This window comes from Eptesicus fuscus, chromosome 1, assembly GCF_027574615.1.
Source record: "Eptesicus fuscus isolate TK198812 chromosome 1, DD_ASM_mEF_20220401, whole genome shotgun sequence".
Classification (NCBI taxonomy): Eukaryota; Metazoa; Chordata; class Mammalia; order Chiroptera; family Vespertilionidae; genus Eptesicus; species Eptesicus fuscus.
Window position 1 is genome coordinate 76,939,373 of NC_072473.1, and position 24,953 is coordinate 76,964,325.

At 44.0% G+C, this 24,953-nt stretch overlaps 1 protein-coding gene across 1 annotated transcript in view; it reads left to right on the plus strand.

Moving 5' to 3' along the window:
* FRMPD3 (FERM and PDZ domain containing 3) overlaps nucleotides 1–24,953 on the plus strand; it is a 92,761-nt gene that overhangs the window by 13,102 nt on the left and 54,706 nt on the right. Inside the window, exons 4-11 of the mRNA XM_008156318.3 lie at nucleotides 3,586–3,690; nucleotides 8,268–8,375; nucleotides 11,526–11,657; nucleotides 13,099–13,218; nucleotides 18,532–18,668; nucleotides 19,234–19,360; nucleotides 21,456–21,545; nucleotides 23,794–23,973. Of these exons, the coding sequence (XP_008154540.2) occupies nucleotides 3,586–3,690; nucleotides 8,268–8,375; nucleotides 11,526–11,657; nucleotides 13,099–13,218; nucleotides 18,532–18,668; nucleotides 19,234–19,360; nucleotides 21,456–21,545; nucleotides 23,794–23,973 (999 nt within the window). The remainder of the gene's footprint in view (nucleotides 1–3,585; nucleotides 3,691–8,267; nucleotides 8,376–11,525; nucleotides 11,658–13,098; nucleotides 13,219–18,531; nucleotides 18,669–19,233; nucleotides 19,361–21,455; nucleotides 21,546–23,793; nucleotides 23,974–24,953) is intronic.

Here is a 24,953-nt window from a genome sequence, read left to right on the forward strand (position 1 = left end):
TCACTGTGTCGAAGCACAAAGCTAAATGTGACTCTGTGACATAGCAAAGAACACTGGCAATGAGTGAGTCACCATCAGCGATCGAGGCTAAAGACTGAGAATAGGATGGAGTCTTAGAGACCAACAGGGCAAGGGCCAATGATGAATAAGGCATAAACAAGCTGAAAATAGCTCTATAATAGACACCTAAAATGATTATAATCCCTGAAAATAATGGCTATTCCACTTACTCCTTCATGTTTTTGCTCCTATATATCTGAATATTTTGTTTGTAGTGGTATCTCTAGGACAGGATCTAATTTTGGACTTTTGATAGGGATAGCAAGGAGGCTGTCCCCTCCCTATAGGTGAATACATAAAAGAATACTAGTTTGGATTCTTCATATTCAATAGGAACCAAGGTAGAACTAGAACCAGTGGATGAAAGATCAGGAATACACTTTCCACTTTAGCTTGCTGTGAGGAACAATCACTAATACGAGACTCAGGAAATCTGGTTTCTAGTTTCAGTTCCACTACCAAATTATTTTGATAACTGAATAAATCATATCCTCTTCCCAGGCCTCTGTTTCATGTGTAAAAATGAAGAGCGGACAGCATGGCCCATTCAGGTGTCTAGAGCCTTGTTCCACACTGTGCAGGAGGGCATCCCATAACAGATGATCACAGAAAAAGGAAAGGGTGTCTGTGAGTTAGAATGATTTCACCTCCTCATGTCTGTAGCATTTCAAGTGGAAATTTGGACTACTGATGGAGTCAAGGAGAACTGCCTGAACATAGCTATAGATCTTTCTCTCTTACCCCTTTCTTGTGCTCCTGCCACAGCCTACAGCTCCCCACCCAGGATTTGAGCACCAAGGTGTGCAACACACAAAGGCATGTCTCAACTCCCATGAACAATCAATATTGTAATCACTCTGGAACAATATCCAGCCCTGGATTTCATTGTGCTATATCATCTCCAGCCAACAAATTATCCCTGTGGCTCAGGATGAGATGTCCAAGGTTCCTTTAGCTCAGTGTTCCCAACCATAGCTGCATTTTTATATCATCAGAAGCTTTAAAAAATAGAAATACCTGGGCCCCATCCCCAGGGATTCGATGTAATTGGCTTGGGGTGGGGCTTTGGCATAGTTTTAAAAGCTCCTTCAGTGTCTGTGCCATGCAGCCTGGACTGAGACCCACTGAGGTTCCTGCTGGACTCAGGTTGAACAGGTGGCTTTCTGCAATCTGCCCTAGGTGGGTAATGAGATTACTGGCTATGGAAGAGAACACAGCTGGGACCAGGGCCTTAGGTCTGATGGGGACATTTGTTTCTGGTGTGCCTTTCTTAGGGCCCTGCTCTCATGTGGCTGATGTGGTAAATTAATCTCAACCACAGCATTAATGGCAGAAAATAGCTTTATGTATGGCCTTCCTAGATGCCAGAGACTTTCAAGGACTTAATATAAAGAAATTCTGGGGATTAGGGCCTGGGTGGAGGTGGGGAAATGGGGGGATGTGGACATCTGTAATAGTGTCAACAATTTTTAAAAAATAAAAATAAAAGTCTGGATTGTAGGATTCAAAGACTCCATGGCAAGGCTGGTAGGGGAGGTGGTTTGAAGAAGCCCCAACCTGATTTCCCCCAGTCTCTCTCATCTCAGAAAATGACAACCCTATTCTTCCTGTTGAGTCCTCTCTTTTTTTACTCCTATATCCAATTTGTCAACATAATGTCTTGGTTCTACCTTCAGAATATATCCAGAATTCACTCACTTTTTATCATCTCCATTATTCCTACTCTAGCCCAAGCTGCCATCATATTTTAACTTATTATTGCAGTAGACTCCTAATTGGTCTCCCTACTTTGGAATCACACTCCTACACTATTTTCCACACAGCAGCCAGAGGAGTCCTTTTAAAATGCAAGTCAGACCCTGTCTGCTCAAAACCATCCAGTGGAGGAAAATCTAAAATTCTTGCCATGGTTTACAAGGCCCTACATGATCCTGCCCCTCACTGCCTCTGCAAGCATGACTCCTCTGACTCCCCCTCAATCATTCTGCTTTGGCCTCACTAGGCTCCCTTGCTGTTCCTCATGCACCCTACTTCTACTCCGACCTCAGAGCTTTTATTGTTCTTTCTACCTGGAAGGCTCTTTCTTCAGATAGTCTCATGGCTTCTCTCCCTCACTTCCTTCAGTTTTCTGTTTAAATAGCACCTCTTTCCTGACCATCCTGTCTAAACTAACACTTCCATCATTTCTGTCATCACTTGCTCATTCTTTTGTGGCATCCCTTACTCTGCTCAGTTTGTCCTTATAATCCTTATTTGCTATCTAAAAGCTATTTGATTATTGTAAGTCTGTTCCTGCTAGAATGGATGTTCCTTGAGGTCAGAGAGTTTTGTCTGTCTTGTTTACTGATGACTCCCTCATCACCTAGAACAGTGCCTGGCACATAGAAGGTCCTCCCTAAATTTGTCACATGAATGAATAAATGCCTCTGAAGACATGACTCCTGCATTTCATCCAATCCAAGGAGCACCCAGGAAAGACTTAGTTTCAGTGTTTGATAACCATTTGTTTGATAACCATGTGTCCTGCTGAATTTGTGGGAAAATTTTCTAAAAAGTATATTTTTATTGATTTCAGAGAGGGAGAGGGAGAGGGTGATAGAAATATCCATGATGAGAGAAGCATTGATCGGCTGCCTTCTGCATGCACCACACTGGAGATCGAGCCCGCAACCGAGGATTATGCCCTGACTGAGAATCGAACTGTGACCTACTGGTTCATAGGTTGACGCTCAATCACTGAGCCATGCCAGCCAGGTGAAATACTGTGGGACAATTTTGAAGAACTAGAGAGTCTAGTTGATTTTTTGAGCATTTCATGTAGAATTAAAGAAACAAGTTGTAGAGAGCCCAGAACTAGAAAGCCAGGACATCTTGGTAAATTCCCAATGTCTCTGTTTCCGAGTAGTGTAGAAATTATGGGTAAATCATTTTGGAGTGCTAGGAATCTTTTCTCCCACATCTAAAATAATATTTTCTATGAGCTGCTTTCCTAGGAGCAGGGCATAGCTGTGAGATGAATAAGATAATTTCTGTAAATCCTTTCAGATGCTTGTATTGAGATGTAATAAAAACCACCATTTAAATATATCTCACATTAAGAAAACCAAATATATAAAAATTCACTGTGTTATTATTAAAGAATTTTTGCAAACTTCCTTAGGCCTAGGGCATTAATAATGGGATTCAGTGCACCCAAATTTGATTCATGCCCAGCTTTTTCAGAGAACACCAATCTCAGGGTGGAGCAAAAGTAGGGTTATAGTTGTTTGTATGGAAAATAATGAAATAATTAATAATAATAAATCATGTGTTTCAGATACTCACAACTGTAAACCTACTTTTGCCCCACACTATATAAGAAAGCACTTAGCACATTGCAATGCACCTAATGGGGGATCAATACTTATTGACTTATTGATTAGTAAGGGAAAGTGTACCCATCCTGAGACATCTTAACTCTGGTGTGGCAAAGGTCAGGTTTTTCTCAGGGATGGAGAACTCACCAGCCCTCTGTTCTTTTTCCAGTCCCCCAAATCTGCCTTCATCAGTGCTGCAAAGAAGGCCAAGCTGAAATCCAATCCTGTGAAGGTCCGATTTTCCGAGCAGGTGGCAGTTGGAGAAACAGATGCAGTAAGTCCAGAATTGGCCCAGCCATCGAGGTCTTGCTCTGAGGCAGTTGCTCATCTGCTGCTCCTCAGAGTGGACAGCATAACCAAAGGGTTGGAGGGGGAGACCTTGGGGCTCTGGGTGGATAGCAAATGAGGGGTATATGTCATCCAAAGAGGCCATAGGCATTGTGAAATAATATGTTATCAATCCACTCAAGATCCTCATGGTGCTTAGAGAAATTTCATGTCTAGCACAGCAGCATACACTGAGAACAAATGCTCCATAAACGTCTCTTGGCTACTTGATAGAAGCAGAAGCAGGAACTAAGTAGTGGTTTTCCAAAGATACAGAGAGACAGCGGCTGGTGAAATTGAGCTCTCTTCACATTTAAGTGGTCCTGCAGCTCCACATCTTGACTGAAGAAGACTGTGCAGTGAATGGTGATACAGACTCTAAGTCACAAAGCTTTTATTAGGCATCTGCTGTGTTCCCAGCACCACAAAGGATGCAAAATAAATACCTGTTCCCTGCCATGGGATATATCTCGGTGATGTTGGGTGTTCAGATTGAGACAGCATAGGATACCCCACTGAGTCTTTTTGAGAAGCAGGTGACACTTGGCAGCCCATGCCATGTACTGACCAATTTGGGAGGTTATGGTCCTCCCTCAATCTTTCTCACTTCTTTGTGGGATTTACATGAGCTGAGCTCTCTGCTCCAGATAAGCAAATGAGAAGAGGTGGATTTAAAGCAGAAAGATGTGTGGTAAGCAATCATGGATTATTGCTTGTCAGAGTCCCTCAGGAATCTGCAGATGATGGTGATATCTGGTGAGGGTGGGGTGTGGAGTGCAGGTAAGGTGGGGGTTGGGGATGGGGGAAGGGATAGCCAGAGTTGCCAGCCTTCTGTGTGCTTTTGCTGGCTGTCATGGGATGGGGTCTCAGGAGACCCATGACATTTATGTACTGAGGCACAGCTGCAGTTTAGAGAAGCTAGTAGGCCCAGACTGAATGGGGAAATCAGTAGGATGCCAGGCACTTCTATAGTTATTTGACACAGAGCCACTAAGAAGAAGGGATAGAGGACATAGATGTCTTTCATCTCCATTTCCCTGACTCTCATTCCCAAACTCATCCCAGGTCTTCCTCCATTCCTGTTGGAGGAAGGCTGCAAAGCCCAAGGAACTAAGTATAGCACCCCATTGGTAAGCTGTCTTAATAAGTAATGATTGGGCTTTACATCAGTCCTAGCAGAAGTTGAAGAGAAGCAGGGGTTGGTGAAGAGAGAGAAAAGGGAGCAGTATGGAGTCCCTGTAGATCAGGGTGAAACAGACCCTGTGATCCAAGTTACTAAGATGATGTTTATGTCATGAGCCCTTCAAAATCCAGAGGAAATGTGACTTGATTTTGGAAAGTACAGACAGGAACTACCTATCACATCTCAGCATTACATAGTAACGAACCAAGGCCAGGCCACTCAATGAAGAACTCCTTCCCTTCTTCTCCCTTACCTTCTTCCCCTCCTTTATTCTCCCTTCTTTTCTTCTCCCTTCCACTCTTCCTTCCCCATCCTCCTCTTTCTCCACCATGACTTCCCTCTCCATATGTCTCAGCTAGCTACAGGCAGAATCAAGCCCCTACTCCAGACCAGTCTGAATGGGAATGCCCTAGAGCCGTGGTCGGCAAACTGCAGCTTTCGAGCCACATGTGGCTCTTTGGCCCCTTGAATGTGGCTCTTCCACAAAATACCACGGCCTGGGCGAGTCTATTTTGAAGAAGCGGCGTTAGAAGAAATTTAAGTTTGAAAAATTTGGCTCAAAAGAAATTTCAATCGTTGTACTGTTGATATTTGGCTCTGTTGACTAATGAGTTTGCCGACCACTGCCCTAGAGTATTCGGGACCCACCCAGATTATTTCTGTTGCTTCAGGACAGGCAACTAGGTGTGGTACAAGGCTCTTGTCTGCAAAAGAGACAGACATAAATGTTTTCATTGTAGTTGTGCTTAGGAAATTGCAACAGCATTCCACCACCACCACTAGTGTAGACCATAGCAGCTTCACCATTAGTTGGGACCTGGGGAAGTCCATGCTCCGGTGATACCGGGTTGTCCTATCATCCCCTGCCCTTCATGTTCCAGGGCTTTATTAAGCAGCTGGAGCAAAAATAAATCCTGTGGGTGTTCCTTGCCAACTCTATTTTTAAACAAAATCAATTAAGTAATTATCTGAGTCCAACCCAGTGTGCTAAATAAAACCTGCCACCATTGAGTGTCATCAGCCTGGGGATACAGGGCTCTGGGCTTGGCAGGAGCAAAGTATCTCAGGATCAGGGAGAGGACCAGGGAATCACACTTCTCCAGCTCTATAACCCATCACTTCCCACTATGGCTTGATTCCTGGCTCTCCACCACTGCCAACCAAACCCTGATCCAGGAAGACTTACTTGTTCATGTTTTCATACTTTGTTCATGGAAGTTCCTAGATTTGGACTGTTCTCTTATGGCCTCTCCAATAGTCCACACCCATTATCTTCAAAATAAAAATTCAGCCCTAACCGGTTTGGCTCAGTGGATAGAGCGTCGGCCTGCGGACTGAAAGGTCCCAGGTTCGATTCTGGTCAAGGGCATGTACATTGGTTGCGGGCACATCCCCAGTAGGGGGTGTGCAGGAGGCAGCTGGTCGATGTTTCTCTCTCATCGATGTTTCTACCTCTCTATTCCCTCTCCCTTCCTCTCTGTAAAAAAATCAATAAAATATATTTTAAAAAATATAGGCATCAATCAGCTGCCTCCTGCACACCCCCTACCGGGGATGTGCCCGCAACCAAGGTACATGCCCTTGACCGGAATCGAACCTGGGACCTTTCAGTCCGCAGGCCGACGCTCTATCCACTGAGCCAAACCAGCTTCGGCAATAAAATATATTTAAAAAAATAAAAATAAAAATCCAATTTACCTCAACTGGGAAAACTTAACACCTCTTAGTTTGTTTTGGTTTTATAATCGTTCTCTAATGGATATGTGCATATGCCAAGTCACTTCAACAAGAGTATAAGACTAAGCCCGGGTCTTCTGTTTTTGCCATAACCCCCACAGGGCTTAGCACAGTGCAGGGAATATAGTACAGGCCCAATGAAAACCCACTGAATTAAGGAATCTGTCCATCAGTTCCTAAAAAAGTAATGATGTTGGCCCTGGGAAATGGTTGGATTCTCCTGATGAATAATTCAAGTAAGCACATATAAGCACCTACTGCTCATACTAGTATATTCAGCAGCAATTTATTGAGAACTAACTGTGTACCAAGGACTCTTGTCAATGAAACTACAAAGATTGACTACGACATGGTTATTGTGCTCTGAGCTCAGTGTTTGATTGTGAAGGACAAACATTTTTTTAAATATGAGAAGAGCACTGAGAGAGGTGTGTATATGTTGCTTTTGGTACACATGGGAACACCAGGTTCAAGGTCCTGGCAATACTGGACAAGGCTTTCCAGAATTTATCTGTAAGCTGAATTTTAAAGGATGAGTAGAGCCCTGGCCAGTGTGGCTCAATTGGTTGGGCATCATCCCATGCTCCAAAAAGTCGCTGGTTCCATTCCCGGTCAAGGCACTTATCTGAGTTGTAGGTTCGATCCCCCACAGGTGGCAACCGGTCGATGGATGTTCTTCTCTTCTTCCCTCTTCCTCTCTCTTTAAAATCACTAAAAATATATTTATAAAAATAAATGTTTTAAAAAAAGGATGAGTAGGAGTTTGCTGAGGAAGGTAGAGGGAACAGTCTTTATTTTACAAATATTTATTGAGAATTTAAACATGCACTGCTCTATAAATAAATAAATGCATAGGCCAGGACAATTTTTGCTAAGGAATAATCAGGTATTCAAACATGGGTCTTATCAGTATTTCTCAATCATGGCCAGTAATGTTCATTTTCAGAGAAATTTTGGAAATGTCTGAGCGGTTTTTTTTGTGTGTGTTATTCCCATGGTTTGGCATACTATTGGCACTTAGTGTCTCAGGTCAGGGATGCTAAGTGTCCAGTAGGGCGTAAGACAGTCCCTGAATGATGACTTGTCACAGGTATGGAGACATGAAAGAGCAGCATGGGTATGACAAGACATGAATCTGGGAAGTAGGCAGGTGCCAGTTCAGGAAGGACTTAGGATGTTACAGGGTAAGGGGAATAGTAGGGCAAATGCATGGATATGGAAGTGAACTCGATATTTGAAGGGCCTAGTGGAAAGGGAGGTGTCAGGAGATAGGAGCAGATGAATGATATGGGCTCCTACAGAGACCTCCCATCAGCCCTTCAGTGTGTGGTGGTCTCTGAAGCTGTGGAGCTATGAGCCATAGTAGAATGTGGGTGTGTTGTGCCATCAAATGGGGAACTTTTGATATGGCCCAGTGTCTTAGAGAATTTAGTTTTGGTGTCCATGTAACATTATTATTGATCTGCTCTTTCCTCTGTCTCTTTGTCCTATCATACATTTGGCTCCCTGTCTCCTTCACTCACTCTTTTCTCTTCCTTTCTACACTCTTCTGGTTTCTTTCATCCTAAATGAGACCCTCTTGTCCTTTCCCTTCCTATTCACAGAAAATGATGAAGAAGGAAGCTCTTCTCCTCATCCCCAATGTCCTGAAGGTCTTCTTAGAAAATGGACAGATCAAGTCTTTCACATTTGATGGCCGGACCACTGTTAAGGTACATACAGAGTCTCCTCCCTTGGGTCAGCATTGCCCTCTCCAGAGCACACACAGCTACTGGTCCTTGGGTTCCTTTGATTCTGCACAGAGCTGCTTGCTGCCAGAGCAAGGTGGCCTTTGAGCTCCTGCTGCTGTGAACCCACCAGGATGCAAAAACACACAGTCCTCAGGTGAAAGTGGGGTGGTATTTGTATGCCCAATTCTGTGCTAATGATTGTAAATGTGTGTGTATGCCACACATGTATATGTGCTTGAACAAATGTGTGCATGTGTGAGCACAAATGTCCACACACATCTACTGGTGAACTGATTTGTGTCGGTGTTATGCTGGGCCTTTCAAGACTCAGGAGCTAAGGAGTGTGAAGATCATTAAACCACTTATAAAGCAAAATGTGTTTTATATTTATACAATAACACCTACGTAAGTTTACACAAAGAAATCAGCAAACACAATCTCTCAGGAGAGTAGCTTAGACATGCTTTGCTTTTTAAATAGCAAGCAGATCTTAAGCACTGAACCAAGATTTGAAAAGTCCAGCAACAGTCCCTTTGACTATTCTTTTCACAGAAAGAGCAGTTACTGAGCTGTGATTCTTAATGGCTCAGCCAGCTGTTTAAAAGTTGTAGCAATTCCCTTAGTCCTGAAGAAGAGAGGTGATGATACAATTAACCCCAGGTTCAACTCTGTTCTGGGACAGAAATATCTGTTTCTGCTTCTTCTGGACCCTATCCTCAAAGAGAACACCATTTTCAGAATGAATATTTCCACTTAAACAATGCTACCCAGACTAATGGGCGGCTACAGTGCCTGCCCAGAAAACCCACCTTGGCTCAAAGATGTTCTTAGGTACCCATACCGAGGCTAAGACAAATCTATAAATGAAGAAACCCCTGGGCTAGGAAACTTTCCCTAAGAGGAGTTATCAAGTGGGCCTGGTTAATACTTGGATGGGAGACCACCTGGGAATACTGGGTGCTATAGGCTCTTTTTTACTGTCAACAATAAAAAAATATACTTTAAAAATAAAAAGGAATTATTAGGTGTTCAGAACTGGCATTGCCAGTGGTTCACAGCCACGGTTGGCACTTTCCTTTCCCAAACAGCTTTTGGGGATGTCTGAAGCAATTGGGGATTATCCCCATGAATGATACTGGTATTTAGTCTCTCAAAGTCAGAGATGCTAAGTGTCCTGTAGGGAGTGGGACAGTCCCTGAATTATAAAGAATTGTCCTGCCCAAAGTGCCAGTAGCACCTGAGTTGCAAAACACTGAGCCTACCCCCTGTTGATTGAACCAAGAGTTTCTTCCGAAGGCTAAGGCCTGGGTGGATCCGTCATGGGTCTTAGGACTGAAACATACTCCTTAGGGTGCCCTGAGATTCTCTCTTGACTATTGAATGTCTTAGTCTGTGGGAGGAGCATTGAACCAGAACTAGATCACCAGGAGTATCCAAATGCCCCACCTCCAGATGTGGATATTTCTTTGTGTCAGAATCCTCCTTGGTATTGTTTCATGGGTTGGTATGTCCACTCTAGACCTTTCCCTACACTGGAGCCTTTACTCCTCTATATCCCCTTGGAGCCTTCTCCAAGTGTTCTCCCACCTTACATCACCATTCTGGCTTTCAGGTAGCCCCAGCCTTCTAGGACAACAGTGTCCCCTAGCTTGTGATCTTACCCTAACTTTAGGGAGGGTGTACTGGCTATTCACTTGTCCCAGAGAGGTACCAGAGTGTATTGGCAGTCTGGCATGGGGGCTGTTACACTTGTAACACCAGTTGGCAATCACCAAGACTTGGCTGTCCACAATCCCAATGCAGCCGAACTGCAAAGAAAACCTCATTTGTTCCTGCCAGAGCTCCAGAAACACTGGTGCATCTGTGACTATTTGGATAATACAAAAGGGTACTCTCAACTGCACACCCATTTCCAGCTGAATATCTGAATGGTTCAATGTCTTTTTCATGTTCACTGAGGGTTTTTTTTTTAAAGCCCTGGCTGTAAGGGAGCTTCCCATTCCCAAGCCTGCTTCTTTCCGGCCTTTGGAGGCTGAGTGATGCTGACTCCACGAGCACACACATTGGAGACCATTGTAGGCAAATAGATGGCAGAAGTCTCAAACTGACATTTGACCAGCCCCCACAGATATGTTTCCAGACACCCTAGTAATAAAAGTAGGGCAGCAGAGCAGATGGAACCCAGAAGTAGTCAGATTTATGACTGTACACAAGACATGTGACGTAGTTCCTCTGCATGAACACATTTTTCAAGTTGCTAAGTTGATTGTCTTTAAAATCCAGCTGTCATGAAAAATGAATATTTTTCCAGTAACTCAAGTCATTCAATTTAGGTTTTTAAATCTAGAAAGTTGACTTTTTAATAATAAAATTATCAGTTTTGCTTTTTTAAATTCCTAAATAAAGAGTTGAGGGACAAACCAGAGTGAACATTCTTACATGAGAAGGTCAGCAAAGTCCTGGCTGGTGTTGCTCAATTGTTATAATGAAGGGCTGTGGATTCGATTCCAGTCAAGGGCACCTACCTAGGTTGCAGGTTCAGTCCCCTGCCCCAGTCGGGGTGCGTGCAGGGAGGTAACCAATTGATATCTCTCTCTCACATCAATGTTTCTCTCTCTCTCTTTCCCTACCTCCCTCTCTCCCTTCCACTCTCTCTAAAATTCAATGGAAAAAATATCCTCAGGTGAGGATTAACAAAAAAAAAAAAAAGAAGAAGATGATGATGATGAAGGTGAGGGAAGAACTACTAGAGTGCCTGGCACTTAGTAAGCACTCAGAAAATAATTTGTTGAAAAGAAGAAGAGAGGGAAAAAAGTATGGCCAGCCATGATCTTCTTTTGCTATATGCCTGGCCAGGCCAAATTCAGAAATACTTCTCTCTACCCCCTGCACCATTTCTGTTTCCCAGGGCCAAGGCCTCTAAATAGCACTCATGCATCACTCTCCTCATCTGAAGCACATTGCCTAGACCACTGTAAAGGCTGGTATCTCTGCCTGGTCCACTTCCCCAGTCTCAGCCTTCCCCCCATGACTTACTTCCTTAGTATTCAGTCCCCCTTACCCATGTTTGGTGCTTAGAGTAGATTAGAATTGGAAAGGATCTCCCTCTTAAGGCTCTTTTCTTTTCCATAGGATGTGATGGTGACATTGCAGGACCGTCTTTCGCTCAGGTACATTGAGCACTTTGCTCTTGTCCTTGAGTATGCTGGGCCAGAACAGAACCACAAGTTCCTGCTTCTCCAGGACAAGCAGCCCCTGGCTTATGTAAGTAACTCTTTTATCCTGGCTTGATAGCTTTGCATGTGGCCTCTACTAGAGAAGAGGACCCCAGGTGCTCTTATTTTGGAAAATGTATAATGATATGTTCAGCCATTTCCCAGAAGTCACAGTTCTCAATCAAAGTCTATATTACCTACCTCCAGAAGACTTTTGGCAATGTCCCTTGTAACCTAAAAAGGGCATGAAGATTGTTAATCCTGGTCTTTATGTAAAAAGTGTGGGGTAGTAATTTGTTGCATGGCTCCTGGAATGCTGAGTTGAAGAACATTGTCAACTGTCCTGTCTCCTGGAAGCAGTGCCTGCTAGACTTTTCTGCCTCCAAGAGGAAACTTGGCCTTCACATGAAGACTGTAATGAAGGGATCAGCCAATGGAGTCTAGTGAGGCCAGTGAGGCCAGGACAAGTGTGGGATGGGAATGAGCTGAATGAGGCCAAGAATGGGTAGTATGTCACCCATGTCAACTTCCAAAGCAGAGTAGGAGAAAGCATCTTATCATCTTAACCTTTACTATATGAAAAAGGCTGGGGAAATCCAGGATGGCTGCATAGTATTTCACCAACAGTAAAACACCGGGAAGAGCCAAAGAGGCAACCAGGGCCAATCAATATTCCCAGAGAGGGAGGGAAGGAGTTGGAGAGGAACAATTGGGAAGAAATGGCTAAATGGAAATGAAACAAAAGCCAAAATCAGACACAAAAAAATGGAAAGATTTTGGAAAGGAAAATTCTCCAAGTTTAGTTCTCAGCCAAATGCAATCCAGGGATTCACAAGTTCCCATCTATGAAGGGAAGGTCGTGAGTGTCCTGCTTGGAGGGAGGCCTAAACGCCTCCCTACCCCTCCAGAGGTCTTTTGAATCCAATTGATCTCTTGTTTCAAGTGGGATTTTAACCTTTTTATTGAAAACAACAACAACAAAAAAAACCTCTCAAATATACAATATTAAAAAGGATTATATAGGGACCCCCTCATTACCCAATGCCAGTGTCAGCAATTACTGATATATATTTCCCACTTGTTTCATCTATACCTCCAAATTGGATTTTAAATCTTTGATTTAGCTTCTAATTAGCAACTTACTCTGTTTGAAGCCAGGCCCTTCTGCATTAGCCCCACAGCAAGAAAAGAGAGAAATTCCTAGGAGCCCTCTCTTTCTACCCAGTATCTGGGGCCTTAGACCCGATTGTTGATAAAAGCCACGTTCTGGCTAAGTGATTCAAAAATTCTAGTCACTTGGGTCAGAAGGGCAGAAAAGATCTAGCTCCCCATCACTTTTCTCTAAGGGTAATTGGAATTGGTCAGCTGGGAGACAGCACCCTTGCTCTTCCCCAAGCCCCACCTTGAGGAGCCACCAAGCTGGCTCCTACCAGCATAGCTATTGATTCCCAGATCTCTTTGCCCCCCCACTTCTCATCCCTTGGATTCAGGTGGTACAGCGGACACACTATCATGGAATGAAATGCCTCTTCCGAATAAGCTTCTTTCCCAAAGACCCTGTGGAGCTACTGCATCGGGATCCTGCTGCTTTTGAGTACCTGTACATCCAGGTAGAGTCTGATTGGGGATACACAGACAGACAGAACAATGGACAAAAAAGCAGGCAGGATGTTCTGCCATCACAATGAAGTCGCTATGTAAGTTTTTCCAACCTCCAGGTAGCTCTGAAGGCCCTTTCCTCTTCTGCTACCATCATAGGCCATGGCCAAGTTGATTAGCCTGGTAACCTGAACTGTCTGTGGTTCAAATTCCTGTCTGTTTAGACAGGTCTCATCAATTTTCAGGAGCAAGCAACACCAATAACTCTGGCACCATCAAAGAATCTCAAGGTTTAACCAGCCTATTTGGGTAACAGGATTCCCAAACCCTAGTATAGTACCTAGCTCCAGTAAGGAGATGATTCCCAATTCAGTTCATCCAGAGACATTTGCTAAGCACTTACTCTAGGCCAGGCCCTGTGCTGAATGCTGCTAATCCAGGTGAACAAAGAAATGTCTGACTCTCTAGACCTCATAGATTTGTGCACAAATAAATATACTAGTAAGACAGTGCATTGTCGGTAGCAACATCCAGGAAGCAACTTGCCAACTCTCCATGGGAAGGGGATAGTGAAGGCTTCACAAAAGAAGTGATGTATGCATGCTCTTAGCCTTGAAGGATTAATGGATGTTTGCTGTGTGCAGAGATTGAGTGGAGGGGGCACATTCTATGCAAAGGGACTTGCATCTGCCAAGGCTTGGTGGCATGAAACAGCAGAGCATGATGTGAAAGCTGAGAGTAATTTATTATGGCTACGTTACAGAATGTGAGGTCAGGAGTGATAAGAAATGAAATGGGAGAGACGGGAAGCAGATGGTGAAGGGATTGATAGGTCATGTCAAGCACAGGCTTTAAAATTATTTAGGGCAATGGTTCTCAAAGTGTGGCCCCTGGACCAGCAACAGCAGCATTAACCAGGAACTTGTTAGAAATGCAAATTCTTGAGCCCTACTCTATTCCTAATGAATCAGAAATCTGGCGTTTAGGCCCAGAAACCTGTGTTGTTGTTGTTGTTTAAAATATATTTTTATTGATTTCAGAGAGGAAGGGAGAGGGAAAGAGAGATAGAAACATCAATGCTGAGAGAGAATCATTGATCGGCTGCCTCTTGCATGCTCCCCATTGGGGATCGAGCCCACAACCTGGGCATGTGCCCTGACAGGGAATCAAATGGTGACAGCCTTATTCATAGGTCAACGCTCAACCACTGAGCCACACCAGCCTGGCCAAGCAACCTGTTTTAACAAGACTTTTAGGGGATTCTGATGCTCAATGGAGTTTGAGAACCACTGCTTCAGAGCAGTGGGTCTTAACTCTAGTTGCACATTAGAATTAACTGGGAAGGTGTTTTTTTGTTTTGTTTTGTTTTGTTTTTGGTGGGGGAAATGTTCTGCCCCACCCAAGACCTAATACATCAAAATCTATGAGAATGGGTCTAAACATTTATGCTTTCTAAATTCCTCATGTGATTCTAATATGCATCTAAAGAAATCCTTTGTAAGGTGGGGGCACAGAAGTATTAAAAGGAGAATAGCATGGTCAGATGAGGATATACACCAGCTAGGGACTTATCACAGTGGTCCAGAGGAGAAATGATGGGGGCTGGAATCAGGGCAGTGATGGAGGGGGTGGGGTGGGATGCAAGAGATATTAAAAGGGTAGAATTAATCGGTTTTGACTCAATGAGGTAGTATCATTCCCCAAGTTAGAGAATATAGGTAGTGGAATGGAAAAGATAAGGTCGTTTTGGGATACCCATAGGACATATGGAATGCTTGATGGGGTGGAGGGGGTGAATCCCTCAAACACATCTCTGTTGGAGATATGCTATACGACATTGTGGTTGTCCTTGCTGCCCCTTCTGACAACCTATAATGTTAGAAACGTTTCTCAAACAGCCTTGGGTTCCTTCACTAGCACTTTAGGGGACAATAAGTTGTGGTTCCTCTGTGAGTTTTATAAGTTTCGTTCTCATTTCTTCAAGCTTCTGGGCAATCATCTTTGTTCAAATATTTTGGAATTTGGTGACAAAACATGTCCACCCTCTCTCTCCCCTTTGTGATGATAGGGACTTCAGCTATATTCTTCCTTTTAAAAAAATCTTTTTAAGATTATTTTTAAATTTTATTTTTTAGTTATAGTTGACATACGATATTATATTAGTTTCAGGTGTACAACATAGTGAATAGACATTTATATACCTTTCAAAGTGATTACCCTGATAAGTCTAGTACTCATCTGGCACCATACATAGTTATTACAATAGTATTATTGACTATATTAATTATTTTTATATATTGAACAGCTTTATTGAGGTCTAATTGACACATAATAAACTGCATATATTTAAAATGTACAATTTGATAAGTTTTGACATATGTTTATATTCATGAAACCATCACCACAGTCAAGATACTGAATATATCCATCACCCCCAAAGGTTTCCTTGGGCTCCTTTGTAATTCATCCCCCGCCCCACCCCAATCTCTAGGCAACAACTGAACTGCTTTCTGTCAATATAGATTAGTTTGCATTTTCTAGAGTTTTATATAAATGAAATGGTACAGTATTTACACTTATTTTGGTCTGGCTTCTTTTACTTAGCATAGTGATTTTGCGATCCACCCATGTCATTGTGTGTATCAGTACTTCATTCCTTTTTATTGTTGAGTAGTATTCCATAGTATGGATGTACCAAAATTTGAAATTGTTTTTATTTATTGATTTTTTTTTTTAGAGAGTGAGTAGAGGAGAAAAGTATCGACTTGTTGTTTCACTTATTTACGCACTCATTGGTTGATTCTTTTTTTAAATATATTTTTATTGATTTCAGAAAGGAAGGGAGAGGGAGAGAGAGATAGAAACATCAGTGATGAGAGAATCATTGATTGGATGCCTCCTGCATGCCCCACACTGGGGATTGAGCCTGCATCCTGGGCATATGCCCTGACCAGGAATCGAACCATGACCTCCTGGTTCATAGGTCAACACTCAACCACTGAGCCACGCCGGGTGGGCCCATTAGTTGATTCTTGTATGTGCCCTGACCAGGGATCGAACCTGCAACCTTTGTGTATGGGGATGATGCTCTAACCAATTGAGCTACCCGGCCAGGGCTAGATGTACCAGAATTTGTTAATCAGTTCACCTGCTGATGGATATTTGAGTTATTTTAAGGTTTTGGCTATGACTGAAAAAAAGATTCTATGTATATTCATGTACAAGTCTTTGTATGACATATACTTTCTTTTCCCTTGGGATGGAATTATTTGATCATATGGTAGATCTACCTTTCTTTAACTTCTTTGAAAAATTCCAATACTATTTTCCAAAGTACCATTTCAGATTCCCACCAGCCATGTATGAGACTCTAAGTTTCTCCACATCCTCATCAGCACTTGATCTTGTCAGTATTTTTATTTTATTTTAGTCATTCTAATAGTGTGCAGTGGTATTTCATTGAGGTTTTCATTTGCATTTTCATAAGGACTAATGATTTTAAACATATTTTCTTGTGTCTGTTTGCCATCCTGCATCTTTTAGTGGAGTATCTGTTCAAATCTTTTTCCTACTTTTTTTATTGGAATTGTTTGTTTTCTTGTTATCAAATTTTGAGAGTTATTTATGCATTCTGAATACAAGTCCTTTGTTGGATATGTTATTTACAGTTATTTTCTCCCGGTCTATGGCTTGTCTTTTCAGTCTCTAAACAATGTCTTTCACAGAGCACAAGTTTGAATTTTGATGAAGTCCAATTTATCAATTTATTATTTTATGAATTGTGCTTGTGGTGTCCTATGTAAAAAATCTTGGCCTAACCCAAGGTCACAAAGATTTTTTTCCTATTTCTTTCTAGATGTTTTATCATTTTAGATTTTACATTTAGGTCTGTGATTCATTTTGAGTTAACTTTTGTATGTGATACAAGGTACTAATCAAAGTTGGGGTTTTTTGCATATGGATATTTAGTTCTTTCAGCTCTGTTTGTTGAAAAGACTATCCTTTCTCCACTGAATTGCCTTTGCACTTTTGTCAAAAATCAGTTGTCTTTATGTCCGTGGGTCTATTTCAGAACCCTCTTTTCTATTTCATTGATCTATCTACTTATCTTTATGCCAATATCACACTCTTTTGGTTACTGTAGCTTTATAATAAGTCTTAAAATCAGGTAGTGTTTGTCCTCCAACTTTCCTCTTTTTCAAAGTTGTTTTGACCATTCTAGGCCCTTTGCATTTCCATGTGAATTTTACAATTTGCTTGTCAATTTCTACCAAAAACATGCCATGATTTTGATTGTGCTGAATCTATAGATAGATTTGAGGGAGAATTGCCATCTTAATAATATTGAGTCTTCAAACCCATGAATACAGGATATTTTTACATTTATTTATATCTTCTTTAATTTTTCTCAGCAATGTTTTCAATGTACAGTTTTTTTTCACATATTTTAACAGATATATCCCTAGTTTTTTCATATTTTTGATGCTTTGGTAAATGGTTTTGAATTTTAATTTGAATTCTGATTGTCACAAGCATGTAGAAATGTAATTCATTTTTGTATATTAATATTATATCCTGCAACCCTGCTAACTTATTAGTTCTAGTAGTTGGTTGGTTTTTTTTTTTAGATTCCATTGGATTTTCTACATAGATGATCATTGATGAAGCATTCTTTTTCCTCTTTCTCCTATGCTGTACCATGGCTCCCTAGTCCCTTAGCTCATCCTGGTTCCACCTCACCACAATGAGCAACTGGTCTAACCAAGGCTGAATCATTTATAGCTGGGACTCTGACCCTCAGGGTTTGGGAATTGTCATACCTTTGCCCAGTAGTTCTAGGGTAGCCCTTTTAGGATAGCATAGGGAAGGCTGATTCTTCGTCAGTGCTTTTGACCTTCAGACCCCAAAGAACAGAATATCTGCCCCAACTCTGCAATCCATCTCTCACCCTGGGCTATCTCTCTTCCTTTGTTCCCACCTGAGCTGGGGGGTGCGTATAGGCCCCTGAGAAAAGGCAGGGAGTATTTTGTAGCAGGAGGAAAGAAAGGGAGTCTCACTTTTGCAGCGACCTAGACGTTCTGCTCACTTATACCAGTGTGTGCACACATCACTGAGAATAAAATTGTTCAAATCTGCTGAATGAAGTGAATAGTGTCTATGAGAGCCAAGCTTCCTCTGTTACCGCTTCCCCAAAGGCAGAATTTTCCTCTTCTCCTTGATCTAGGAAGTCTTCCTTACACTAGGATATTTATTCTGGGATGGAAGGGTGGGTGGGGAGGGAACATCTCCTTCAACTAATAGGTTTGAATTGCCCTCTCTCACAGAGTCGGAACGATGTTATCCGAGAACGCTTTGGAATGGACCCCAAGCCAGAGATGCTTTTGGGCCTTGCTGCCCTCCACATCTATATCACTGTCTCAGCCACTCGACCTAGTCAGAAGATTTCTCTCAAGAATGTGGAGTGAGTTGTGCTGGGGCCCTTTGGGATGGGGCCCTTCTAAAGCTATGTAGGGAAAAGGTGCAAAGTTTGAGCTGTGCTTTGATTTTCAGGAATGGAAGTCTGCAGTATGAGTGAGAATTGGAGTTCCTCACACCTAGATCATGATGTACTTGAGCTACAGCTTCTACTAGAGAACTATGGCCAATGTTTTTCTCCTGCCCCCATCATTTTTCTCTTTTTCCCAGGGTTCATTCCTTCATCTCTGCCTCTCAGATTCAGTCAGTTTGTCTTACCTGCTTCCTTTCTCTGTCTCACTTTGTCTCTCTCGTTAATTTCTTTTTAAAGAATAGTTTATTGATTTTTAGAGAGAGAGGAAAGGAGAGGGAGAGAGACATCGATGTCAGAGGGCAACATCAATTGGCTGCCTCCTACACGCCCCCTACCAGGGATCAAGCCTACAACATGGACATGTATCCTTGACCAGGAATTGAACTAGCAACCTCCTGGTGCATGTGACAATGCCCAACCAACTGAGCCACACTGGCCAGGCTCTCTCATTAATTTCTTACTTTTCTTTTGATTTTAGGAAGGAGTGGGGCCTGGAACCCTTTCTTCCCCCCTCCCTCCTACAGGGCATCAAAGAGAAGAACTTCCGGAAATCCCTTTCTCAGCAACTGAAGGCTCACCAAACACATCCTTCCAGTGGCACCAAGGTACCCAGAGTAGGCCATTGGGCACCCTTTTCAGGCATTAGTGGCCATGGGGGCTCCTGTGTGGTTTCCCAGAAGGTCTGGTCTTCTGGGGATCCTCTCCACTCTTTTCAACTTGGGTACTATACTGTTTGGCTAGATATGGGGGACAATTGCAGAGGTGGGCTTTCCCCAAGCCTAAGCTTCCCCCAGGGACAGCTCAGTGGTCAGTCACTGAGAAAGCCCAGTGTCCTCAGAGCAAAGAGACCAAGTTGCAGGAGGAGAAAATTCTCAGGTTTTTTCACCCATTTAGTCAGTGCTGGTTGAGCATCTGCCATGTGGACAGCACTGGACCCTGAGTAGCATATGTTTTCCATGAAAGTGACTGCTCTTTCCCTTATTCAATTTCTAACTCATCAGTCCTGGGACAGGGAATTTTGGGAGATAAAAGCCACGCCTGATGAGATAAGGCATAACCTGGATAATGGGTCACTGGGCAGCATGTTGAGGGCTCAGGTCACTGCTCAGCATTCCTGAACTTTCTTGGGTGCCCTCTGAGGATCTCCTACTCCCTGCTCCCTCAGCCTTGTGGGCCCTTCTCTTTTTCTTCTTCTGTAGGCCCTTCTCAAGCTTCTGAAGCTCAGTCTACTTGTGCCTAGGAGGCAGGAGTTGTGGTGACAGGCACTGAAATGCAGATGTAGACATAGGACATAATCACCCCCATATAGTCCACCCATTCCAGATTCCTTGCATTACCAACTAGCTTCTCTTTTAAGATGCAAATTTCCCCAGAGAGTTAAGCCATCCCTACCTTGCTGTGCATATTTAATCAAACTGTTTTCTTCCCAGTGGAGACCATCAGTGCTCTCAGCCATCTCCTCAGCAAACATTTTTGAGGCTCACCAGTGCTTGGGCTGGAGATACAAAGTTGAAAAGGGCCTGGTTTCCACCCCCAAGTCAGGCACAGGCTAGTGAAGAAACATCACAGTCAGTCACAGCACAGTGTGACAAGCGTGGGTACTCTGGAAATATGCAGAAGAAACACCCAGCCCAACCTGAGGAAGGTAGAAAAGGCCAGGAATTGGTGCATTTGATGCCAGAGCTGGGTCTTGATGGACAGATAATAGTTTGTCTAAATGAGTTGGGGAGAAAGACTTTCCAAGGCAGGGAGATCTGTCTATACAAAGCCCTTGGGACATGAGAGAGTGTGGTACATGGAAAGGAATGCAAATGATTCAGCATAAGCCAGTACAGAGAGTTAAGGAACATGCCTGGGGGGTGGGGAAGTGAGGGCAAGAGAGGAAGTTAGAGAGATTGGCAGGAGCCAATTCATGGAGGGTCTTGCATGCTGTGGAAAGGGGTTAAACTTTACCCTGTAGGCAGTAGAGAGCCATTGAGAGCTTTAAGAAGGCAACTGATGTAATTAATCTTATGTTTTAGGATGATCCCTATAAGCAATGTGGAGGGGTTGAGGGAATGGAGTGTCAATACTGAAGGTAGCCTGGCTGCCACCCTGACATAGGTGGGGGACATTAAGCAATGACCATGGGGCTACAGAAGAGGGTGGGTAGACAGGAGGTAGAATGAAGATGATTTCGTGACTGGTGGCCTTCTCAGGTAAGAGGGTGAGGGAGGAGTCCAGTATGACTCCCAGGGAATGCTGCCATCACTATTAGATACTTTTATATGAGGAAATGCCAGAAGAAGAGCAGACTTGGGACTTAGGTGTACTCAGAATCAAAGGTATTAGGGGGACCCCCAGTTGGGATGGCCAGTATCTAATGGTTATAGGAGATCTAATGAGAGAGGTATAGATGAGGTGGGGTCTCACAGTTGGGGAAAGGTGTTGGAATTAACCCAAGAACAAAATGAGTAAGCTGGATTCTTAAGGAATAAGGACCAGGAGGAAAAAGAGTGTTTAGGAAGGGAGAGGGGATGCTAGAGTTAAGACCCCATCTGAATGGAAACCTTTCTGCAGTTTCTCTGAGGATCTCCTTACACTCCCATAGAGTGTCTTGCTGATGTTCCTGTGTAAGATATTGACATTCCTTCCTGAGAATACAGGTTTGCTTTTGTGTGTCTCAAGTTTCTCATGTTTCTGGGTGTTTTGTTTTTACAGGGCTCCACAATTCAGGCAAAGCTCCAATATCTTCGAATTCTGAATGAACTTCCAACCTTCACTGGTGTTTTGTTCAACACTGTGGGCCTGGTCAGTGAGGGTAGCGGCACTGGCTGGGAGGGAGCCCTCGGTGGGCACTGTCCTTGGGTGGAGGGCAGTAGAAACTTCATTAAAGCTTTAGAATGTCATTCTGTCTCAGCAAATATTTCTAAACTAGAGGCCCGGTGCATGAAAATTCATGCACTGGAGGGGGGGGGCGTCCCTCAGCCCGGCCTGCCCCCTCTCACAGTCCAGGAGCCCTCAGAGGTGGGAGGCGACCTGGCGATCGGGAGAAGGCAATGCCCCATCACACCTCTGCTGCTGCCACTGCCAGCAGCACAAGCCTCAGGCGGCCCTGGGCAGCTGGGCAGCCGCCATCCAAGGTTTGCCTGCGCCTCGGGCCAGCCCTGGGCAGCTGGGGGGCTGAGGGGACTGGGGGATTCTGGAGGCAGGCACGCAGAGCCTGGCTGGCCCCCAGTCCCCTCAGCCCCCCAGCAGCCCAGGGGCTGCTGTGCACCTGCTGCCCCGGTGGAGCTGAGGGGACTGGGTGCCACCATCTTGTGACTGTGGGCGCCGCCATATTTGAGGGCGGGGCAGTCAATTAGCATAATCCCTCCTTATTGGCTGTGAGCGCCACCATCTTTGAGACAGCATGAGGATCAATTAGCATATTCCCTCTTTATAAGATATTTCCCCTCCTCTTCCTCCTTCTCCCTCTCCTCTTCCATGGTGCTCTGGTTCCTCCTCTGATAAAATGGTAAAGTGAGAGGTGATATTTGTTTTCAGTGTCCCTCATTGACCCTTTTGTGTCCCCTTTCCTCAATTTCAGAAGTTGGCAAACTATTTCCCTAGTAAATATTTCAGGCTTTGCAGTCAGGCTATGCACATGTCACAGATACTCAGCTCTGCCATTGTAGCATGAAAGCAGCCATAGACAATGTACAAACAAATGAGCGTAGCTGTGTTCCAGTATCTTTATTTATGGACACTGAAATTTGAATTGTATGTAATTTTCACATGTCACAAAATGTGGTTCTTTTGAATTTTTCCAACCATTTAAAAATTTAAAAACCATTCTTAGTTCATGGGCCATAGAAAAACTGGTGGTGGGCCAGATTTGCCCCATGAGCCAGAGTTTTCTGACCCATGCTCTGTTTCATTACTCTTCCTTATATACCTAAAGTCCCCCACTCAAGGCTTCCTGAATCAGTATGCTTTCCCCTGCCTACCCAAGGCCTCCACTGCAGCAACACCCTTCTCTGGAGGGGGAGAGACTGCTGGTCACCAAAGAATGTGCCCCAGGCTAGTTTACCCTAGGAAGCTATGGAAAGGAAATTCAAACCATCTTGCTATCTCCATGTGCTTGTCCTGCTCTGGGGAACACACTGTCATGCTTACGGGGCACACCAATGGAAAGCCGCTTATCAAAGTATCTACGGCAGAAGGAAGAGGTTCATCGGGGTGATGCTAATACCATGGAATGGACCTGTAGAGGGCTCAGGCTTGATGGTGCCAAAGAGCCTGTCAGGAACATTTATGTGAATTCAGTCCATCAGGCACAGAAATAGCCATTTACATACTGCGATTTGAGAATCACTGAAAGCCCACTGCCCCTTCCCTCCACCTCAACCCCTACACTCCTGCCACTGCTAAAATTCTTATAGGCCATCCTTTTGGGTTAAGACTGCTATAGTGCCTATTAAAGATAAAATATTTTCTTAGGGAGAGAGACACCCCCCATTAAGCGCCCAATCAACCCTTAACACCTTAGACCAGAGTTATTTCTTTGTCTTTTCAGGTTTTGGCAACCAATGAGAAGTGAGTTTGAGTTGCTGTTGGTTGGAGTTGGAGGTGGGGGTGGGGGTGGGTTAGGGTAGGTTAAAGACCAAACACAGGATGCTACCTATTCGGGCAGAGTACCAGATGGATACCTTAAGTGGCCTACAGGGACAAATGGAAAGTCTGTGGGGCTTGATAGACAGAGGGTGCTATAAAGGCACCAGAAAAAACTTCACCTACTTCATGATTTTGCTAGAGCCACCCTGCTGCTGCCCAACCTATTGCTGAGCCTAAGGTGCCCATTTGGACTGATGATCTAGGCCCTGCCCTGAAAACAGGAGCATCCTAGACCATTTTCCCCTCAAGGTTGTCCTCCCGCCTTGGCACTGAGCCCCAAATGTTTCCAGACTTCCCAGCAGAACCGGCCCAATGCTTGTTTTCTATTTCCTCCTCCTGTCTCCTCTCCCCACTGCCTCTTCCTTTCTTTCTGTGAATGCTGCCCACGACATTTGGGCACCAGGACGAGAAGCAATCAGCCACCACTCTTCTGGTGGGACCCCGGCATGGTATCAGCCATGTTATTGACCTCAAAACCAACCTTACCACTGTGCTGTCCGAGTTCAGCAAGATCAGCAAGATCCAGCTGTTCCGGGAGAACCAAGGTGTGGCCCGAGTGGAGACCAGCATCATGGATGCCAAGGTAAGTCTGACTTTGGGGGCTTCTTCTCCCCAGGAACAGGCCTTGGGAATACAGGAAGAAGTAACCTTGACAAAGAGAATTTAAGCCTGTCAGGTGAAGTTCAGTTATTGAGAAGTGGCTCAGAACCTGAGCCCATTTGGGCTATCTTCTTTGCCCTTCTCAACCCTGTGGGACATACTATTTTTTCTTATAAGAGAAAGCTTATTTAGAAAGTAAAAAGAAAAAGTCACAGAGGTAGAAGTGAGCTGTAGAAGAAATGGGCTCAGGAAACAAGTTATAGAGGCAAATAAAAAGGGCCCTTGGAGCTTAGGAGAAAGATAGAGGCAAGGACAACGTGCCTGGGGGAAGGGGGTGGGGAAAGGTGCCGGTGTATTCCATAGAGAGAGCCACTGGAACATGATATTGTGACCACATATTAAGGTTAGCCAGTGCTAGAGAAAGCTAGGGAGTGTCCAATCAACCCATAAGAGGTCTTTTGCAGAGGGCAGGGGAACTGGAAAATTTGGAGCTACCCCCAGGCCATCACTTCCCACTCTTGTGTCATAGCACACATAGGAAATTACATTCATGTGGAATATTAGGGTAAATGGAGCCCAGAGACTCTGGCCATCCTGGGCTCTGTCTAGTTGTCCCAAAGGCTGAAAGGATATGTGTACACCAGGTGGGGAGCCCTGCCATAGGCACACACACACTTGGAATCATGAAGGAGGGGTTGTCTGGGTATGTAGACAGAACTAAGGGGCCCTGGGGAGACAATGAGCAGGTAGAGCCTGGTCCCCATTTCACCTCCCTGAGTCCACCTCTTCCAGAACCTTAGAAATTTTCCCCTAGATGAGTTCATTCAGACTACCAAGCAGCTGTTGCCTGTGCAAAGTCAGGCAGCCTTGGTCAGTCAAATCTTCCATGGCTCTCCCTGCCTGTCAGCTGGTGAAAGTATTAAGAAAGAGGCAACTTTTCTTTCTTTAAGGATTTCCCAGGAG